Source organism: Necator americanus, chromosome IV (genome assembly GCF_031761385.1).
Source record: "Necator americanus strain Aroian chromosome IV, whole genome shotgun sequence".
NCBI classification, from domain to species: domain Eukaryota; kingdom Metazoa; phylum Nematoda; class Chromadorea; order Rhabditida; family Ancylostomatidae; genus Necator; species Necator americanus.
The window spans coordinates 14951576-14970498 of record NC_087374.1 but is presented as its reverse complement, the minus strand read 5'-3'; the positions used below and the strand labels follow the sequence as shown (position 1 = coordinate 14970498).

General features: G+C 41.1%; 2 protein-coding genes across 4 annotated transcripts; one reads left to right on the top strand and one right to left on the bottom strand.

The window, feature by feature from the left end:
* Window positions 1–521: 521 nt before the first annotated feature.
* Window positions 522–6925, bottom strand: RB195_001320 (uncharacterized protein; the record flags this gene model as incomplete). Its single annotated transcript, XM_064198050.1, has 14 exons — window positions 522–596; window positions 3152–3220; window positions 3304–3369; window positions 3423–3545; window positions 3606–3653; window positions 3706–3780; window positions 4017–4091; window positions 4144–4203; window positions 4261–4362; window positions 5582–5671; window positions 5729–5794; window positions 5863–5922; window positions 6708–6787; window positions 6847–6925. 14 exons carry the CDS (start codon window positions 6923–6925, stop codon window positions 522–524), a joined length of 1068 nt encoding a protein of 355 aa, XP_064053931.1.
* Window positions 6926–12385: 5460 nt separating this feature from the next.
* On the top strand, window positions 12386–17890 carry RB195_001319 (uncharacterized protein; the record flags this gene model as incomplete). 3 transcript variants are annotated; one of them, XM_064198049.1, is made up of 10 exons in its annotated part: window positions 12386–12519; window positions 15509–15652; window positions 15711–15759; window positions 15811–15890; window positions 15975–16122; window positions 16543–16629; window positions 16695–16832; window positions 17078–17229; window positions 17415–17533; window positions 17586–17890. In XM_064198049.1, the coding sequence occupies 10 exons, from the start codon at window positions 12386–12388 to the stop codon at window positions 17888–17890; spliced, it is 1356 nt and encodes a 451-aa protein (XP_064053928.1). The 3 variants fall into 3 exon arrangements, with proteins under 3 accessions (XP_064053928.1, XP_064053930.1, XP_064053929.1); XM_064198047.1 differs by lacking the exons at window positions 12386–12519; window positions 15509–15652; window positions 15711–15759; window positions 15811–15890 and having other exon boundaries at window positions 16051–16122; XM_064198048.1 differs by lacking the exons at window positions 15811–15890; window positions 15975–16122; window positions 16543–16629; ... (2 more) ...; window positions 17415–17533; window positions 17586–17890 and having other exon boundaries at window positions 15711–15783.
* Between the last annotated feature and the right edge of the window lie 1033 nt (window positions 17891–18923).

Here is an 18923-nt window from a genome sequence, read left to right as displayed (position 1 = left end):
AAAAAAACGTATACAAACGTCAATTTTCATTTTCTAGCACAAACCGCTCTTATCTATGGACCGCTCTTATCTATGGGATTTTAGGGTATTTAAATACTCCCTGTTTGTAGGTTATAACTCACCTTTACACAGTCATTCAAACTTATGAATAGCCATTGAAATTGGGACAGCGTGTTCCAAATTTGTTTGGTCCCCCTTTCCAAGTCCCCTTTTAAACAAAAAACAAAATTCAAAGTCTAAGCACATTGACAGGAAACTGTGGACCAGTTCAGAATTTCTCAAACCTTCACAGAAGCAATCAACAGGAAAAATACTCGGGACACTTTTCAGCTAAACTGCCTTTAGTGATAGTTTTTTCAATACTATTATCAAACTTGATCTAATATTAATATTTATTCCTGGAAAAATTTCCTAATAATGAGAATTTCATTGGCACTTGCTAAAAATCGTTATTTTCTTCACCGATAAAAATTTCAAATGATATAGTACAATTAACTAGGCTTAAATACGGTCTTTTGCACTCATTTTTTTCGAACAATTGTCTCTCGAGAACCATCACCATATTCCGAGCTGCCCGGAGCTTTCGTGACGACATCCTGCAATAATCACAAGGTTTTATTTTCACCTCGAGTAATCAAAATTCGCTCAGAGTAAAAGCAGTACTTCTTAAAAAAAAAGAACTGATACTTCTTTTGCTTTTGTGAAGGCTATCGCTGCGACTGCAATAAACGATGCGACGATAGCCCAATTCTTCTGTTTATCAACAGATTTAAAAACAAAAATTAGTAAAAATCATTGGACTTATCTCAGTACTGTTAACTAAGATTATAGTTAATCTTCAAAGTGAAAAGAAAGTTAATACAAGAAAAAACAGCTTCTCCGAAGTGATAGTATAATGGTGTACTTCAAAGAGGTTGCTTCCGAGTACGCGATCAAAGTTGGCAAAATTGAAAGGAGAATTAAAGAATTAATTGAAGAGCTGATTGTAATCGTAGTAAGTAGAGTTGAAAAAAATTAAAAAATGCAAAAGAAAAGATCCAAATTAGTTAAAGAAAAGATCAAAATTAGTTCGCACAAATGCATCATTGCTCCGAAAATAACCAGTCTGCTTTTTATACTTTTACAAATTTTTACACTCTTCCAATTTGAGTAAAGTACAATAAAGATTAATCAACAGAGCGAACTGTTGAGAGCAGTACGACGACATATGAATGAGTCAAGAGCAAAAATTCCAATTTGCTTTACAACTCTCAGAAGCTGTACTTCAAAATAATAATAATGTGATCTCCGACTGCTGTGCTTCCTCGTTTTTACTTTTTTCTTTTCGTTAAGAGTAATTGCAGTGATGAACACAAGGCGTTGCGACTGAGCCGACCAGTCGTCTGCTGAAGCAGTTAATCTCGTGAGTTTCGACTCGATTATTTTGCGGTCGATACTCGGATGCTACTCAGGAAGATCGGACTGTGTAGTGAACTTTTCTACTTGACATCTTCAGAGTCTGCATGAGACTCCATTTAACGACTGTCTACGTAAAAGAAGATATTTTCGACTTCGACGACGTCGGATGTGCGGCCGCTGGTAGCATGCACTTCAGCACCGAGAGTGAAGTCGTCGTCATCGTTGCTGATCGACGTCGCCAATCCGACCATTCACAACTACACTGTATTTCACGCCTCTTGTACGTCTCATACAGCATAACTAGAAGGCTGATTCGAAGACATGGAGATTACAACGAAATACAAGCAAGAAATACAACGTTTGCCATGTCCGACTTGTAAAATGCAGAAGGAAAAGGAAGTGGTCATCGCAAGAATTAAAATGTTATCAGTACATGCATATATCCTATCAAATCGGTGCTACGTTTTTTTTTGTTTTTTTTTTTTGAACAAAGAAGTAAGACAGGGAGTAAGACTGAGGTCACGAAGATCTAAAAATCAACACAGGCGACCGACTGGACCACGTTCGAACACATCCGAAATCTCACTTCTGTCATTTCTCACCTCCCAGCTGCATATTACCTTGAAGTTTTGAAGCGAACTAATTTCAAAATAGACTATATCCTGAAAACTGGGCGCATTTGATATTGGTCTAAACGCCGAAGTTTAATGAGAAAAAATTCTACTCGTGATAAAATAGATGTGGACGATTTCTCGCGTAGCCCTATTTTCTGAGATCATCCTCAAAAATAATATGCGTCCGAAAGGAATGCAAAGCGAACTTTGTTTGTTTTTGGTCAACAAAGAGAAAAGCCAAAGAAAGTATACAGTGTATGTCTCCAATGTGACGAGATTGACTTTCTCTAGTAGATATTTAACGAATCGAAGCGCACGCTAAGCGGGTGGAAGTGGTGGTGGGCAGAATTGCGAATAAACTTGGACCTGCATCAGCAGCATCCGAGCAGTGAGAGCGTCAGGAGAGTGATTTAAAATGCAAGAAAGGTTAAAGCAACGGTACGCCATCAAATTTTGGGTCAAACTCGGCAAATTTGCCACAGACTTATGTAGATGATGCTCTGCCTCGTGCTCAAGTTTCCGATGGCACAAGTCAGAAAATCAAAACCAAGCTCACTGTCTTTTTTCATCAAAGGGAATTGTTCCAAGGAGTTTGTAAACGCTGGAACGACGGTCGCTATTTTCTACAAAGTAGTGCTTGAGCGGTTGGTGAAAAGCGGCTGGTCATCCGAGTCCGTCCGAACAAAGTTGATCGCTGGCGGCTTCGTCAGGACAATGCTCACACGACGCTGTTGGTGAGGAATTTCCTGACAAAGAAAGAACGCTCCACCAGCCTCCCTACAGCCGTGATCTGCCTCCGACAGACTTCTTTTTGTTTCCAAAGATCAAAAGGGTTCTCAGAAGTCACCGTCGTGAGTACGCTACCGAGATTCAAGCCACTGTGAATAGCCACTAGCCCTGAAAGAGATTTCAGAGGAGGACCTTAAAAATGCTTCGAACAGGGCAAACCCGCTGTAAACGGTGTTTCAATGCTCAAGGGCCCTACTGTTAAGAGTGCTTGCAAAAATGTTCAACAAGATTGTTCAGATTTCTATCGAATCTCATTACCTTCGGGACATAACTTCTACATTGGGAACAAAATTTCCCTGTGGTTTGTTTTCTTCAAATGTTTAAAGCATAAAAAGTAAATGGCGTGTTACCCGATTCATGTTGGGAACAATTTCTTCTTTTGACAGAGACTTGTTCACCGGTTCTACAAGTGGCTTCTCCTAGAAAAGATTTTGAGTTATGTAAAGCACGCTTCAAGGTCACGATTGAACCCTAAGTTTATTTCTGATTCTCCACTACTCACCATATCTTCCACGCCACCTATTCCTTCGTGTTTTGCTTCTAAAACTCTCCGAGTGGGTTTTTCCTCCTTAAAATATCTTTTTTTTTTGTAAAATTAAAGTGCGTTAGAGATCAGCATACTTTGTAACCATCTTCAAAGCCTTTTTCTCCAGATCCAAGACGTTCTGCAGAGCCTTTTTCTGCCGATCCGGGAGTTTCCGCTGACCTGCTTTCTACTGCGCCGAGTTTATCAAGGAACTTCTCCTTGATGCCAAAGTTTGTGAGTCGATTACCAAAAACGGAAGAACTAGAAAGCCGCCTTACCATCAGTGCAATCCTGTCTATTTGTTCACCTTTAGAATGTTGAACCCCCTACAAATACTGAAGTTAGTAAAGTAATGTAAAGGTTGCAAAATCCACATACTTCCCTGTACTGTGGTACGATTGGAAGACCTCTAGGCAGTGAATCCATGCCGCCACGTCTGAGCAACCATTCTGCCTGAACCGAACGATGAAACCACGCCTTGCTGTTACAGTCGGATCAAAACGACAGGAGCTGGCTGCTGCTGCGTTCGATGACGCGATTGGAGTGATGGAGTGGTTCCAGCTCCATTCATCGCTGCAGCTAGCGACGGTCCCACATCGATCCCAACCGCGTCGCTTCGAGCGCTGCCGCTTATGCCTGGTATCGAGCCTCAGATCGTTTTGTCCGACTCTATCCATTTCCGTGCTTACCATAAGAAGTCTCTTCTCGTTTTCAGCTTCATCGCCTTTGACACGATCAGTCAAAAGAATCCAGAGGGGGAGATCCTCAAACAGTGAAGTAACCAAAATAAAAAAGTGTGGCAAGATGTAAATCTACCTTAACAGTCAACGATTTGTCCAGAGCAGATCCATTTGTACTTTCCGCAAGGAACTTTTTCTTAAACGCATGGGAAGTAAGAGATGATTTTTGTGCATTTGCAAACAGCAGACAAACCATAAGCTCTTGACGTTCTTCTTCAATCTCTTTTAGGACTAAAAGTGGAGTTTTTTGTTCAAACGACTGCGTGTTCTCAACATCTGGGGAGTCGACAGGACTCTGAAAATGCCAACATAATTTTAAGGTGAGGTTCAATGTAAATGTTAGGTAAAGATCATGTTTCAGTCATCCACTGCTTGATTGCTTGACTTCTTCAGTTGTTGTAGCTTCGATGTTACAGCAGCGTAGGAGTGATACCATGCTATATAATAACGGGCTTAGGCTGCCACATGCATGCGTGTATGCGCGTGTGTGGAACGAACTTCCAGGGAGCTGAGAGACGGATCCCACGTAGTCGAATTGGAGCGCCGACGATATAAAGCGATAAAGTGGAGTGAGACGACGAACTGGCGCTGACACCAGATGGCGTTGAGACAGTTGGCGCAACGGCACAAAAATTGGAATCAGCGCTATTATTGTGGGGGTAAAGGGCAATGATTGGAGGGGCGTCTTCTCAGCAAATAAATTGGTTGCTTCATAACCGTGATAACTGTATGTGTTGCGTTTCATCCCTATGTATTTCTCCTCATTTCTATTTTCGCGCACGTTTACCTCGATTACTAACACCGTTTCTTACTTACGTACTTACTTTACTTTTCGTACTTATGTTGCGATAACGTGATCTGACGTAGACCTTCACTTAAAGGCATCACCCCATGAATCTGAGGCGGTGCAGATTTCAGATGGAGTATTCGTATGAGGGATAGTATATTATGGAGAAGAGGGTGATTCCGTCCATTTCTTCCTAATTGCCGTAAAAAATGGCCCGGAAGATACGGCTTCGAGCGCGACAGCCGCGTGCACACGCCGCATCTTCCGGGCCGTTTTTTAAGCCAGTTAGCAAGAGATGGACGGAATGGACCTCTCCATAATCTACGATCCTGTATACGAATACTCCACCTGAAATCCGTACCACCTCAGATTCGTGGGATGATGTCTTTAGTACTCTCCAAGTGAAGTACCGATCTCGATTAAGAAGAGAACTACTAAATATTTCATCAATGCTTGAACTTCTTTCAAAAAAAGGACGAAAAAAACGTTTTTGAGAGAAAAAAATCAAATTGTATAGCGAGAATTCAAAGTGCTCTTAATAATCTGCTCTTATTAAGCATGAAATCTGCTGTTTAAAGAGGAAGAATCTCCTGGATAACGTTGCGCACCTAAAGTTATAATATACTTGAGTACAAACGTCGGTTTAATAGCCCTAGCTCAAATATACATGTACATGCTTTCTTAACTTTCGATGCAAAATAACCTTCGGTTTCACACTTCAACCCACCGACTCTACCAGCGCATCTTTCTTGGCTTTCTTCGACTTCTTAGATTTCCCCATCTTCCTGCTGCTCTTTTTCGACTTTTTTGTTCCACTCTGCATTTCGTTACAAAATAGAAGAGCCCCTAGTGATGAAATTTATGGAGCTTTCACCTTTGGTGTTGCTGATGCCACTGGTGTATCGCTTCCAGAACCTTTTGCCGGAGTGAGCGGCCCAATCTGTAAGGCATTAGGAGCAGACTCATCCGGAATTCAAGCTTAACTCTTCGGCAGTACATTTAGCTGACCTCAGATTCAGAATTGTCATCGTCTGCGGTAGGGAAAGAATCCACCTCGCGATATATATACTGAACATAACTCCTTTTTTGCGACCTGTTAGAAACAGCACGAAACTGGCGATGTTGGGATCCCTCCACGACATGATGAGGTTAGGGATAGGGGTTAGGATCAGGCTCAATTCCTCCAAGAATCCTAGAAAAGAGCATGGAGAACAGCCTTTTCTTTCGAATTTTACTATGATGCACCTAGTGATGTCACGTCGGGAGCAGATGTACGCGATGCGTCTGCCAGTGACCAGGAAGGAAAGCGTCAATAGTCCAGTGATTCGCATACGTGATACGTTGTCAGGTGCCTCGTAGGAAAATGCGATCGACGAGGCCGTTCAGAACGCCTTTGTTGGGACAAACAGAGGGGATTAGCGTGCTCGTGCACTAGTGATTAACGTTCTCATCCTTTCCTGGGGCGGGCGTACCGCTGTCGGTTAGAGGTTCCGCTGCCTGCACGATCGACAGGGGCTTCGAATCCGCCCTAGTCCTCACCAAGCCTTTCATCCTTCCGAAATCGATAAATTGTTACCAGACTTGTCTCGAGGGTGAAAACACGTTTGAAACATCGGGTAGCCCTCGCAAGTCATTGTGTACACCGGTTACACGTTCGAAACCTCACACAGTTCTGAATTGAAGTGGACGCGGGGGCGCATCTCAAGCGGAGTGATTAACGTCTTATCCTTATAGATTATTATTTACTATCTTTTGCTATGGAGGTCTCAACATCCTCAGTTTCATGTTATGCTGCCCTCACATACAATTTACTTGCCAAGAAGCATTTCCCAGAAAAAAAAATGAAAACCAACCCTGAATATAAGATACATGACAAAATGTAGCCATACGACAACCGCACCATAACATCTCATAGCACAATCTAACGTAGTGTCTGAAAAATGTATTTAGGACAGTTTGCAGCTAGAATATACCACAAACATGATCGCTCACAGTGCAGCGGAAAATTCTTTTCTTTTGCCAGTGCAAGGAACAAGTCAAGCCTAGTAAGGTTTCGGTAATGTCTTGCCATTTTTTCACAGCAGCAGAAGTGAGAGGACCGCCTTCGGGATACCTACTAATGAAAGAAATCTTAATGGGTGAGGATGGAGTATCTTTTGATAAGACTTGGTAATCATCGCGGTTTTACCAAATAAAAGTGTGGCAGAGCGGTGGTTTTCATCGTATTCATAGTTGATGTTACCTTTGCTGAGCTGAATTACGCGTACTGATCTCCCGGTCCCGAAAATTGGAAAAATAAGCAGTAGTAAAACAGGTGGGATGTTGACCACAATGGTATTTAGAGAAGGCAAAGCTGATTCTGTCAATTTTTTCACCACAACCACAGTTTTTTTCATTCACTGGTACTAGTTTCAATGTATGTGGGTTACGTTTTCGCTACACTGAACGACTATCAAAGCACTGACCCAGAGTAGTGTGGACGGAATAGACGTAGAATTGTTCCTATCAACTTTCACTAACCGTGGAGACGGCGAGAAAGCTGAAACGTCAGTCTAATGAAGGTTCCATCCAGAAACCTCGTAGTTACTGTAATAGAAAACTTACTTTTTGAGATATTCAAGCCGTCCGGCACTACTTCTGAAATTCTTTCACACGCCGCTGTGGAAGAATAATGCATCCACTCTGCATATAAATTAAATCAGTGAACAGAAAAAAAAAGAAAAAAGAACGGAATCAGCCAAAACTGCCTGTTTCTCGTGGCTAACCGAAACATTTGTTTCACAAAAACTGCTTTTAAGTTTAAATTTTACTCAAAATGCGTGAGTGTTTCTGTGTTGTATATCTAAAATTACCGCAAAATAGCGCAGCATTTCCTTCTTCCTTAATATCCACGTTTCAACGTTTGTAAATTTCATGTGAAACGCAAAATTCTTCAGAAAGGAAAGGCCATTCAGGATAGAAATCAGAGAAGATTCTATAAACGTGCTTCGTCCTCTCACGACAACACAGCATCACACACATTCCGAGCAGAAGTATATTTCCAACTACCTTAGAAAGAAGAAAGAAAGGAAGAAAGAGAGAAGTTAGAAAACCTTACCTCATCCCTCCCTTGAGCTTCAACAGAGCTAAACCAGACAATTCCCTCCTGCAAAACTAAAGGAGTACACTGTAGGACGCAAATTTACTTGTGATTCGAATTCGAGAGCAATAAAATGTTTTCAGTGCATAAAAGTGGTGGCCAGTAATCAGTGGCCGGCCATACCAACTGTTTTTGATCTACTGTTGCAATCAACTAAGAATGAAACTTTCTTCTCCTCGAGACACTAATTGCATCCCCATACATGAAGCTACACGCGACTACCGTTGCCATTTTTTAAACTAATTTCGCTGCACTTATTGTTTTCCTGTAAAAAGATAGAGAATGTATTTTCTTGCCCTCTAGTATCCTCTTATGTTGACGATCTATTTCAACGGATTGAGAGGAAAGTTAATCTACCTTGTGTATTTGCAAGAAATAAATACATTTAATCTGTGCTGATCTACCGGTAAGTCACTCTTTAAAAATTCGCTCGCTAGAACTACAGCTACTTTTCATAGACAGCGATTTTGCAAATATTTGGAGTGTTACGACAGATTTCACGCAGTTAACTACTTGGAAACGGTGGAAGTGGTGAAAATTTTTTATTTTCTTTTTTTTTTCTTAGCACACTAAGACATCTAATCATTCCTATTAAGAAAATCAATTCTGGAGTTATTTATTGTTATTTATTCGTATTCTGTTATCCGAAATAGCCCTCACCGCCCTCAGTGTAGAGTTCCGATTTCTTTCATCCTTTCCACCGCTCTTTTAACTACCTCAGCACTGTGGTCTGCCCATAGTAAACTTAATAAACTTAACCATGAATACGGAATAATGAAGGCAGTTTGGGAACTGTCCGCATGACTTAAAACCCTCAGTGTTCTCCTTACATGGTCCTTTGATCCGGCTCTAACGCAAAATAAGTTGAATTTCATCTGAAATCACGCATTACCTTGATCAAAATAAAATTCCTACTAAACGGGAAAAGGCACCGCAATATTAAGCCTGCGCGAAATAAACTGTTTCTATTCACGAAAACTTCTTTGAAAATGAATGAGGCTTACCTTCAAGAGCTTTTGTTGTTCTCCTTGTCGTTATGTTAGTAAAAGTTATAAGAACTGGAGGGAACCACCAAACGGTAGTTCCCATTGGGCATCGTAAAACTTCTGAAAAGGGCACATCCCAACGAAAAAAAACGATTCGCTCCAAATTAGTGCCTCTACTGCATCTAATGGTAGATGCTCGCCATTTCAAAGATGTAGTGCTCACATTTTAAAACCTGGGAACCGAATTTCCCTTTCTAAGAAGAGATGAGTTTCTGCGAAATGTGTTGTCATCCTACTTATTATTGCGGATCATTATTATCCATATTATCTAGCAATCAAAGATCTCTTCAATGATTAACTATGTACTACTTCAGTTTACTAATGTAGCTATGTAGTTAATTGAAGGAATTGACATTCCAAAAGGAAACGCGCCTTCGTTCTGATTTCATAATTAATTTATAATTAAAGTGATCTTTCGCCAGGTTCTGGCACCACGAAAATGATGTTGAAGATCCATGCCAACCAAGTCGAGAAAACGAATAATCTAGAAATATGCATCCGTAAAAGCGTTTATTTCAGGAAACCATTAGAAATTAATCTTTTTTCTGCGAACACATACAACCGTACAACGGAACTGAACAGTGTATTCTGCACGACTCGAGCGTGCATGGATGTCTTCTCTTTAAAAATCTCGCTCGCTTTCCAATCCACAGCGAGCAAGCAGACAGCAATAAAGCGCATAAAATTATGCAATTCCGCGAGCGAATCGCAGTTTCCAATAAGGGAGCACCGAGCGCATCAAGTACTGCGCCACCACCCTTAGCCGTGTGATCGATAGAAGAGAACGACGAGGGAGTCGGTCGTTGAGGCGCCGAGCGCCCGGAGGCGAGACATTTCTCGATCGGGACAGCTGTAAGCTGTGTGTTCGATGACTCCAAATCGCACTGCGCTATTCCTTGCCGCCTGCTTTAATCCCTTTCCGGCCACTTTCACATATTTCCTTTTTATTGCCACTCTTTCTAAGAGGGAATCCTTTCGCAGAAGTTGCTTCCCATTTTTATTGAGTAATATTGTAATCCATGGTTACCTCGTTAGTTACAAACTCAAGTGATATACCGTTCGCATAGTGTCTATGGGTTGCTGGTATTATATGGACAAATCTCAAGATTTTCCAACCTAATCCATCTCTCCTTCACCCTCGAATCATCCCCATCAACATCATCCCCTATCCATCCCCTCTTAATCCTCGCTTTATTCTAGAATTATGTTCTTCGTCAATAATAGAGCTTCAATTGGTGCAGTTGGTTGCTTCCCTTTCTCGAACAACCTAATTTTTCCTTTTCATTTTTTGAAAACAGTTACGCTAGCAATCTCTCCGTCTACAATATTTCAAGTAATTTCCGAATGAGCTCCCGCTTCCTTTAACATCTGAATAGCTCCACTGTGATTTGACCTCTTAATCACGTAGAATCCCACGGAATCCTTACTTGAGGAGCTTCTGGAACACTGGCACTTCTCCAATAGCTTTCATTTTGGGCGTTCATTGTTAGAATTCAATTACTTCCCTAGAGCCCACTGGCAATGAAATTTAAGTCTTCGAGTGGTTCCTCGAAGAAACTCCTTCGAATCTCCCATGAAACCAGTAAAATAAACTCTCCTCCATGTTAGTTATTGGAAACTGGCAAGCATATCTCTAAAATTACCGCTCTATCACTTAATCCCGAATGAGAGTTATTTGTTTCTACGTATCAGAATTACATAGAAGTTTATCTGCAAGCACACCCTTACTTTACGGCTGTAACGGAAATACCTGCGGTTGCTTTCTATTTTTTGGAATGCTACAATTTCTGTATGCATATATTTTTGTAACTAGATCTCTTGCTCTTGTTGTTTACAAGAAGTTTCCTTCTTGAAGTGAACCATTTCCAGAGACTACAAAAACTTCAAAACTTTTTACACATCGAATAAATAAGAACTAATTTTTTTTAGATGAGAAGACTTTTCCGCTCAGGGTCTTTCACTACCGTTTTTGTGATCGAAAACGGGGATATTCATCTAAGTCTTCTTTTAAAACCAATTATTCTTCTTCAGAGCAAGACTACATTTTTTATTTTCTGGGTCTTGTCATCGTAAATTACAATAAAATTATAGTGAGTGAAGTACCCAATTAAGTGAAGAAAGAAAAATCTCGAAAATTATTTTCCTTATTCCTCCTATTACCCAGGACCCTCTGCGAATACCAAGTTAAGGTAGGATTTACTGAACTCTTCAATACACTACTTCATTTTACGAACTCATGCAGAGTTACTTCGGTGAATTTGCTCAATTTGCTTTTCGTGCTTTTGATTCCCGGATTGGTGAATGATCTTCCAAATTTCCTTTGCCATTATTGAAAACTACTTCTCAAGCCTCCAATATGTAGTTCCTTTTACTAGTATACTCAAAAAATAGACCGTGAAATGAGTCAGTGGTGAAACTACCCGACGAAGATTCGTGCACGGTCAGTCAAGCATTTCATGGAATTGGGTCGCTAACTCTCAGAGAGATTCACGCTAACTCACTAAAGGCTAACGCCAACTTGCGACTGCATTTATCTACCTGAATCTCTCTGAGAGGATGAAGATATTTAGTTGATATTGACTAAATATTGACTTGAATTGATACACTGCTCCGCTCTGAAAGTCACGCTCATTAATCTCAACAATTCTAATATATTGTATCCAGAAAAACATGTCACCTTGGAGTTCGTACATAGAAAATCGTCCCCTTCTGCCGGGACTTCTACCTTCTAATTCTTCAGAACTTATGTTATAGAGCGACGTGAGCTGAAAATGCCAAGAGAAGCAGACGAGCTGCTCATCTCTTCCTTCGTTTTTCTTTTTCTTATTCCTGTATAAGCAACCCCCAAGGTATTCACTTCATAAGAACAAAAGAATTTCGTTCTCTTCTGTAGTGGTATAAGTTGAAGTGCTGACTAAATTACGAAGCAGTAATCAAATGTCAAATGGGTGAATGAAACATGCCCTTTCCTGAAACCTTAACGAGGAAGACTGAGAACTAAGCATTTCGCGCTGTTTCGTTTCACGGAACATCTCTTCTATTCCCCTTCATTTCCATATCTCACTTTTTTTTCTTCCTTCACCTTCCATTCACGTTTTCATAAATCCAGCAGTGCATACAGGAGAGTTAATTAATTCTTTTTTTTCACACCTAACTTCTCAATAGAGCCAGGCTGCCGGTGCTGTCAGCTCTCTCTCTCTTTCGGTTGTCGACAGGTGCTTTTTGTGCACCAAAACTAATCGAACATCGCAGCTTTCAACAGCGCAATTTTTAAAACTCTTTCCAGGAGATCCCACTTTATAATCTCGGAAGTATCACATTTTCTACAGTCATTTTCTTTTCTAGAATGAACTTTTTCAAAAGGAAGTTCTCATTTCACGAGGAGGACGGGGAGACATCGTTAGAAGATCCGTCGAATGCTGCACCGGCAAACGCTTTCTCATTTCAATCTATCGCCAGCAGGGTGTCCAGTACTATCAGGTGATTTCAGGATATTATCTCGGAGAAATTCCAGATTACTCGAATCTAAAAAGGTTTTCTCCGGTTTGGTTTTATTCCTAGAGACATTCGACCTTGAATGATCGAGATTTCGCTAGTTTAGAATTGATTTTTGTGCCAATTTTGACTACCTATCTATTCTCCGAGGCGGTGTAGCACAGTCAGTAAGAGGTTCTGCTGTGGCTACAATCGATCGGAGGTTCGAATCCACCGTAACGCAGACCAACCCTCCGGAGTCTCTGAATTGCTGCTATACTTGCCTGAGGGAATGCAAACACCGACTTGGCACATCGGCTAGCCGCCGCAAGTCATTTTATTGGTCTCCATTAAGATTGATCAACGCAGTGCACTTTATCCTTTATCGCTTATCTACTCTCCATTGAATAAGTCAATAATCGTGAGATGTCTTAAAACCTGACTTTCTCTATTTTCCAAAAAGGGCCTACCTCAATCCAGAGATATATGGGCTATCCGCGTGACATCATCTTTCCGTTCGGGCATGAAAAAATTGGCCGCTGACGAGCCTCGGAGGAAATTCTGTTTTCTCTGATTGGGAAAGCATGTCTGACATAGACTATACGTTCCTCCTTGAAACGTTGTATGTGAAGCGGTCACCAGAACAGACGCAGTAGCATATTTTGAACGTTTGACGTTGTATTGACTTCCACAAAACCTATAACCTACAGCGTACACTCAAAAACTATTGTACTAATGTTTTGAAGGCCTTTCAGTTATTTTTCCCAAAGAATCTTTGAATTATTGCCACTGCTTTCGCTTTCACAATCATAGCGACAAAGTTGCTTGCGATCTAAGAACAAAACTTTCAGATTATTGCATTAACATTGTGCTCCACGAAAATTAACCTTTCAAATCCATGAAGGAGCTCCGGTGTATTAGAGTTCAATGGATTAAGTATCATTTTTGGTTGTCTATTCAGTGCATACCCCATCTTTAACATTTTTCTCATTTTGCTCAAATTAAATAGAAAACTTATATTAGAACGACTCACGGCCGAAAGCGAGCGGAAGAGGCGACGTGAGCAACCCGGGTGCGTGTAAAGAGGGTCCCGGCGGAATTTCGAGCATGCTCCGGTCATGCCTCGTCAGAGTATTTAGCGATGGTGCGTGTCCTAAAGAGATTCACTTTCGTTAGCACCTAAATAGGTGACTCTGCTTACCTACCGCTAATCATACGCTGCATCACCGGCTAGGATATAATTCACTATCCACTAAATTGTTTTGGAGAATCATACACATTCACTGCAATTTTGTGACGTGAAGTGATCTCAATTTAGTAATCGTACCAGAAGCAAGAGAAATCCTCACGTAAAAAAATGAGATAAGGATGTACCTAATAGTAGCTTCAAATTACGCGCATAAAAATTTTCGTTTTTCTTTCGTTATCCTGTAACTCGCAAGCTTTTTTGTAGCTTAATTTATTTCTGGGCAGAGGAACCTTCTGTATCTCTGACTTCTTGGAACTTACAGGAAGAAAAAGAGTTCAAATTTCGTAAGATTTCTAGACTTTCTGAAGGTGATATGAAGACAAACTCACTTCCTTTCTTTATTAGAACACCATTCAAAATCCCATGTACTTCTATCTAGCACTATTATTCTTTCACTTATTTGGTTTCGATTTCGACAGCTCATACCACTCTTCTTTGCATATTTTCTTGTAACTCCACCGTTTTCTGCGTCTCTGTGGCTAGAAAAACATCTAAGACGGTTGTCTGCGTCTTCATGAACTACTGGAGCGTGACCTCTTCGAGGTATGCTCGCGTATCCGCCGGCATATCCACTGGGCACGTTATGTCTCGGAGGCATTCGCGAAGAATCCGCCGGGACCCTCTTTACCGTTCCCCGAGCAACCCACTGACTGTCCACTGACGCAGACTGGCAATTTCTCGCAGACGCGGTGCGTGTCCCTGCTGTCGCCGACTTTGCAGGTCGTTGGTTGCTTCGTAGGGCGATCCAGTGCAGTCAAAGCCGCTGCCTACGTCGTTTTTCTGGGTAGTAGCGGGAAGAGAGCTAGAGCGCACTCACACTCACCGGCGCTCTCCCTACCTGTTCGTGGATAGATGGCAACACCATCATTTCCATGGTATTTCTGAGTGCTTTAATCAACCCTACACTAAGCTGCGACTGCGGCACGTGCACATACTGATGATAGGCAAACTGTATGCGGCAACAACGAGATAATCACTACCCATTTTCTGTTACTAACTGCGCCATGTTCTCAAACAAACAACTTCACAAACACACGTCCACGTTGACGGAGTGTTTGAGCGTGTAAAAAATGGTCATTGATTGGCATAAAAGAAAGAGCAAAGCATCTGAAAACCACTTTTAATTCATACATACTTGATTTTAACCACTACTTAGTATTGATTAATTTATGCATTTACCACTACTTGTATTGCTATTTCACTATGATAACAATAGTAACTATCTAATTTATAAGTTCCAATTTTTTTCTTTTCTTAAACGTTATAATAAAAAGACTGTAGAGCCCTCGTTACTCTCACCGGTTCTGTCACCTGCGTTGCTAATGGCTTGCTAGTCTCTGACTTTTAACAGTTCTACGCCAAAAGCTGTAAAAAGGACAATTTTAATCACAACAGCTGGTTTTAACAAATTTTTCTTATACAGCTCATTGATAGTTTCAATCAATTATTTCATAATATACAACTGATTAACAATCAGTACATTACTTCATAAGTGCCTTTTGACACAGCTTGAACCCAGGACCTCGTCGTTAGACCAACTCTGATTTCGCTTTTTTTTACCTGATCTGAATTAAACGTGCTGCAAAGACTATGCACTTACTTATACACGACATTAACTTTTGAAGACAAAATTTAGCCTCTCAAACCCCTACCCAAGCAGTGAATTTGGAATATCGCCGCCCTTTCAACACCTTTCTAATCTGCTGCTTCCGTTTCTACCTTTCTCACTGTATTCTTCTACTTCAGTGCCCCAACGTCCCCAGCCAGGTCATCAGAATCGCTGGCTGCTGCCCTCGAACGCTCTTTACAGTATGACCGCAGTAGAGCCCCGCCGGTAATGCCGCCAGATGCGAAGGTGTTGCTCGTCATCGACAGCCATGCTGTAGACTGGTATGATTTTCCGGTAGAGCAGATTTTCCTGACATGCACAAAAAGGATTTCCGTTCAGGAGCAAGTATTTCCGGAATCCAGCCGAATTCCCCATAAGAGTCGAGCAGGTGAAACGATCATTTGAAAAGTGAAGATTTCATATTGAGGTCATTTTCCAGGCTGACTTCCCTGAGCTCGACGTACTTTGCACAGAGCATAGCCTAACGATAGAAATTTGTCAAAATGGACGGGATCCGAGGCGAGCGCCCGTTCTATTTTTACTTCGTTCCTTTTGCTTATTCTACTTATCTTCGTTCCTTTCGAGTTTTCAATTTCATTCCAGAACCTTCTGCCCTCAGGCAGCTTTCGTAGGACCTTCTGCTACGAGAAGCCCACAATCCAAGACAATACTACGAGCAATGATCGCCGCGGGGATCCTTTTTGTTAACAGTCATACTTCGATGATAGCGTTTATGGACAAAAACAACTTGGTTAGGATCAATCATTTTACTGATTATTGCTTTTAATGCTAGTGTTACCTTTCAGCTCACTTTTGGACGTAATCTCCAATACTAATAATAGTGGCTTTCAGCAGTGCCTTTCAGATCGTTGAAATTTTAAGTTCTAATTTGTTTTTTGGAAGAGTTGTAGTTCTGTTCCATCGAGTCTTGAGATTTTCGACAAGTTTGCATTCATTTTTCTTTTACCTGAGTTCGAAATATATAATACATAACACTAATTCAAGAGCTTCAAGGGTCACCTAATGATAATGGGCTTTACCATCACCTAATGAAATCCTATACGTCGGAAAAGAAATTCGCACACGTAAATTTGTGTGCCCTCAATTGAATTACTAAAGAGAGAGAGATCCCAACAGCAAACGAAACCTTTTGTCGATCAATTTCTTCCAGAAAAAACAACTGCGAAAGTTGGTCTTAGCAGACAGTAGTCGTATCCCTATACTTCCTACGATTCACTACCCACACTTCCACAAATTCGTAAGGATTTTTAACGTTCTAAAACTTGCTGGTTTATCGACCATTTTTACGTATTTCTTATTCAGCATCAACCTACCACATTTCCCGTTGTAATATCCGTGAATGAAGGTTACCAAGGCATTGGAAAAATCAAGGTGAACAGCAATGAAGAGTTGTGCGACGTCGAAGGAATGCTTCTAATTATGGGAAAAGGTGACACGGAGGTGCGGCATGTTCACTTTAAGCAACAGAGATTCAAGTATGCACTGCTTGCAATATAAGTTAATATTCCGTTCTCTTTTCATTTCATTGTAATAAATTTCCTATTACTGCCCTTTGTTCCAAAATATATCACTACATTCTTTTTCCCGAAAGCACCGAAAAAAAGGGGAATCGTGATAGGAATCAATTCTCGGTTATTCTTGAATGATTCATTTTTCTCACTTGTAATCTGCGCTGATTTTTTCAGGTAGAAGTCGAACCATACGTTGAACTCAAATACGACTTACATGTCCAAAAAATAGGCAACGATATAAAGACTTTCTTGAGACGAGGAATTTCGAAGAACTGGAAGAGTAATGTGGGATCGTCAGTTCTAGAGCAGATCCATACCACTGATAGGTAAATATTGGATGAATTCACTTCAGTAATGAGAAATTTAGCTATCCTTCTTTATTTCTGACCAATTTTTTCATTTTTTTATAATTTTTTCAATTCTTGATCCTGAGACGTTAAGCGCTGTGATTAAGCAATTGCGCACACATTCAACATTCCCAACAGGCTTCAATGAGTCTTCGTATTCCTAGGCATAAGCAGTATCTGCATGCAATCTGCGAGCATGTTGGTCGGATGTCGATCTGCTCCATAGACATACTCGTCTCCAAAGAAGGTCGTGAGTACGTTCACGACATCAACGACGTCATTGGTGAGCTTGGTAACACTAAAAACTCATGAACCTAAGTTGTGACCAGTTTCAGCTCTGTTCGGTGAGTCACAAGAAGACGATCGTCGGAACGCCGCCGCTTTGTTACGCGCATTGCTCGCACCTCCTCCGCGACTGCCGTCACGTCCATCCATGGAACATGTGGCACGACACCGGGAAGCCCGCATACCGTCGCAAAATATGCAGCATGCACCGAATATAGAGAAAAAGCCGGTAGAAGTTATTGAACGGAAAGAGCTGAAGGAGCAGCCTTCGGTGACGTCACAAACCTCGTTTGCCGACGACACCATGGGGCAGTTGAAACGCACGTTTGCAGGCATCTTCGGGGACGTGGGATAGTCGTCTGTTTCACGAAGACGGAACTTGGTCCTTAATTACAGCGATAGTGCAATTTCCTGAGGTGTATACAGCTTGATGTTCTAATCGCTCTAATGTTGGGAAGTGAGGTAGTAGATATTTTTAGACGCAGTCTTCACTGCAGAGAAGTATTTCTCAGTAGGTATAGCTATTGTTCAAATTAATTCATGTCGACGCCGAACTGTGTTTGCTCGCCGCGTCTGCCGCAACGCAATCTCTTTTCCTGCTTATCATGTCAACTCCTTTTTCTCCCCACTCCATTGGATTCGCATCACGTTCTCCCGCTCGAACGAATTCGGTGCTGACAATAAATCTCCCCAAATGCCCTCAAAGCAGTTGTATTCCACTTCTCCCCATTGCACAGTAGACGTCGTGCTGAGTGTGCGCGATGCGTTACCACCTCGATCGCGGCAAGCACCAGTTTGCCCCGCTGGTAGATGTAACAGTAATCAAATGAAAGATAGTGCCACCAAACTCCTCGAAGCTTTTTTTCCCCGCTTCTTGGTAGCCTTTCATCTTTTTTCTGTGCTTGGACATTACTAGGGTTGCGTAGTCCTATTAAAGTCCTTGTTCGTTGGTTCACTGTTTTTTTTTTGCTATAGCGCCTTTAAATTTTGATTCCTGATGATTACGTTCCTTTCTCTTTTCTGTGTAACTATCCATGCTTAGCTTTTCTAAAAACTGTAATCCTAACGAAATCCAAATATCCGGCCACAATAATGCTATTCATTAAGTATCAAAAAAGCAGAAACTCAATTCCTACGAAGCAAATTCTTTGCGATAATGCTGCGATGGCAAAAGAAACTATTGAACTAACGAAAAAGGACTCTCTTAGAATCATAACTATTGAATATGCAAATTTCACAACTACATTAAAGAATGTATCTGAAGTAAAATATCCAGGAACTAAGATCGTGGAGGTCTAAGAGCAAAGGGGCAAACGATAAAGCTAACAATGAAGACTTCTTTGAGACTTTGTGATCCTATTTTTACACTAATATACCAAATAAACGAG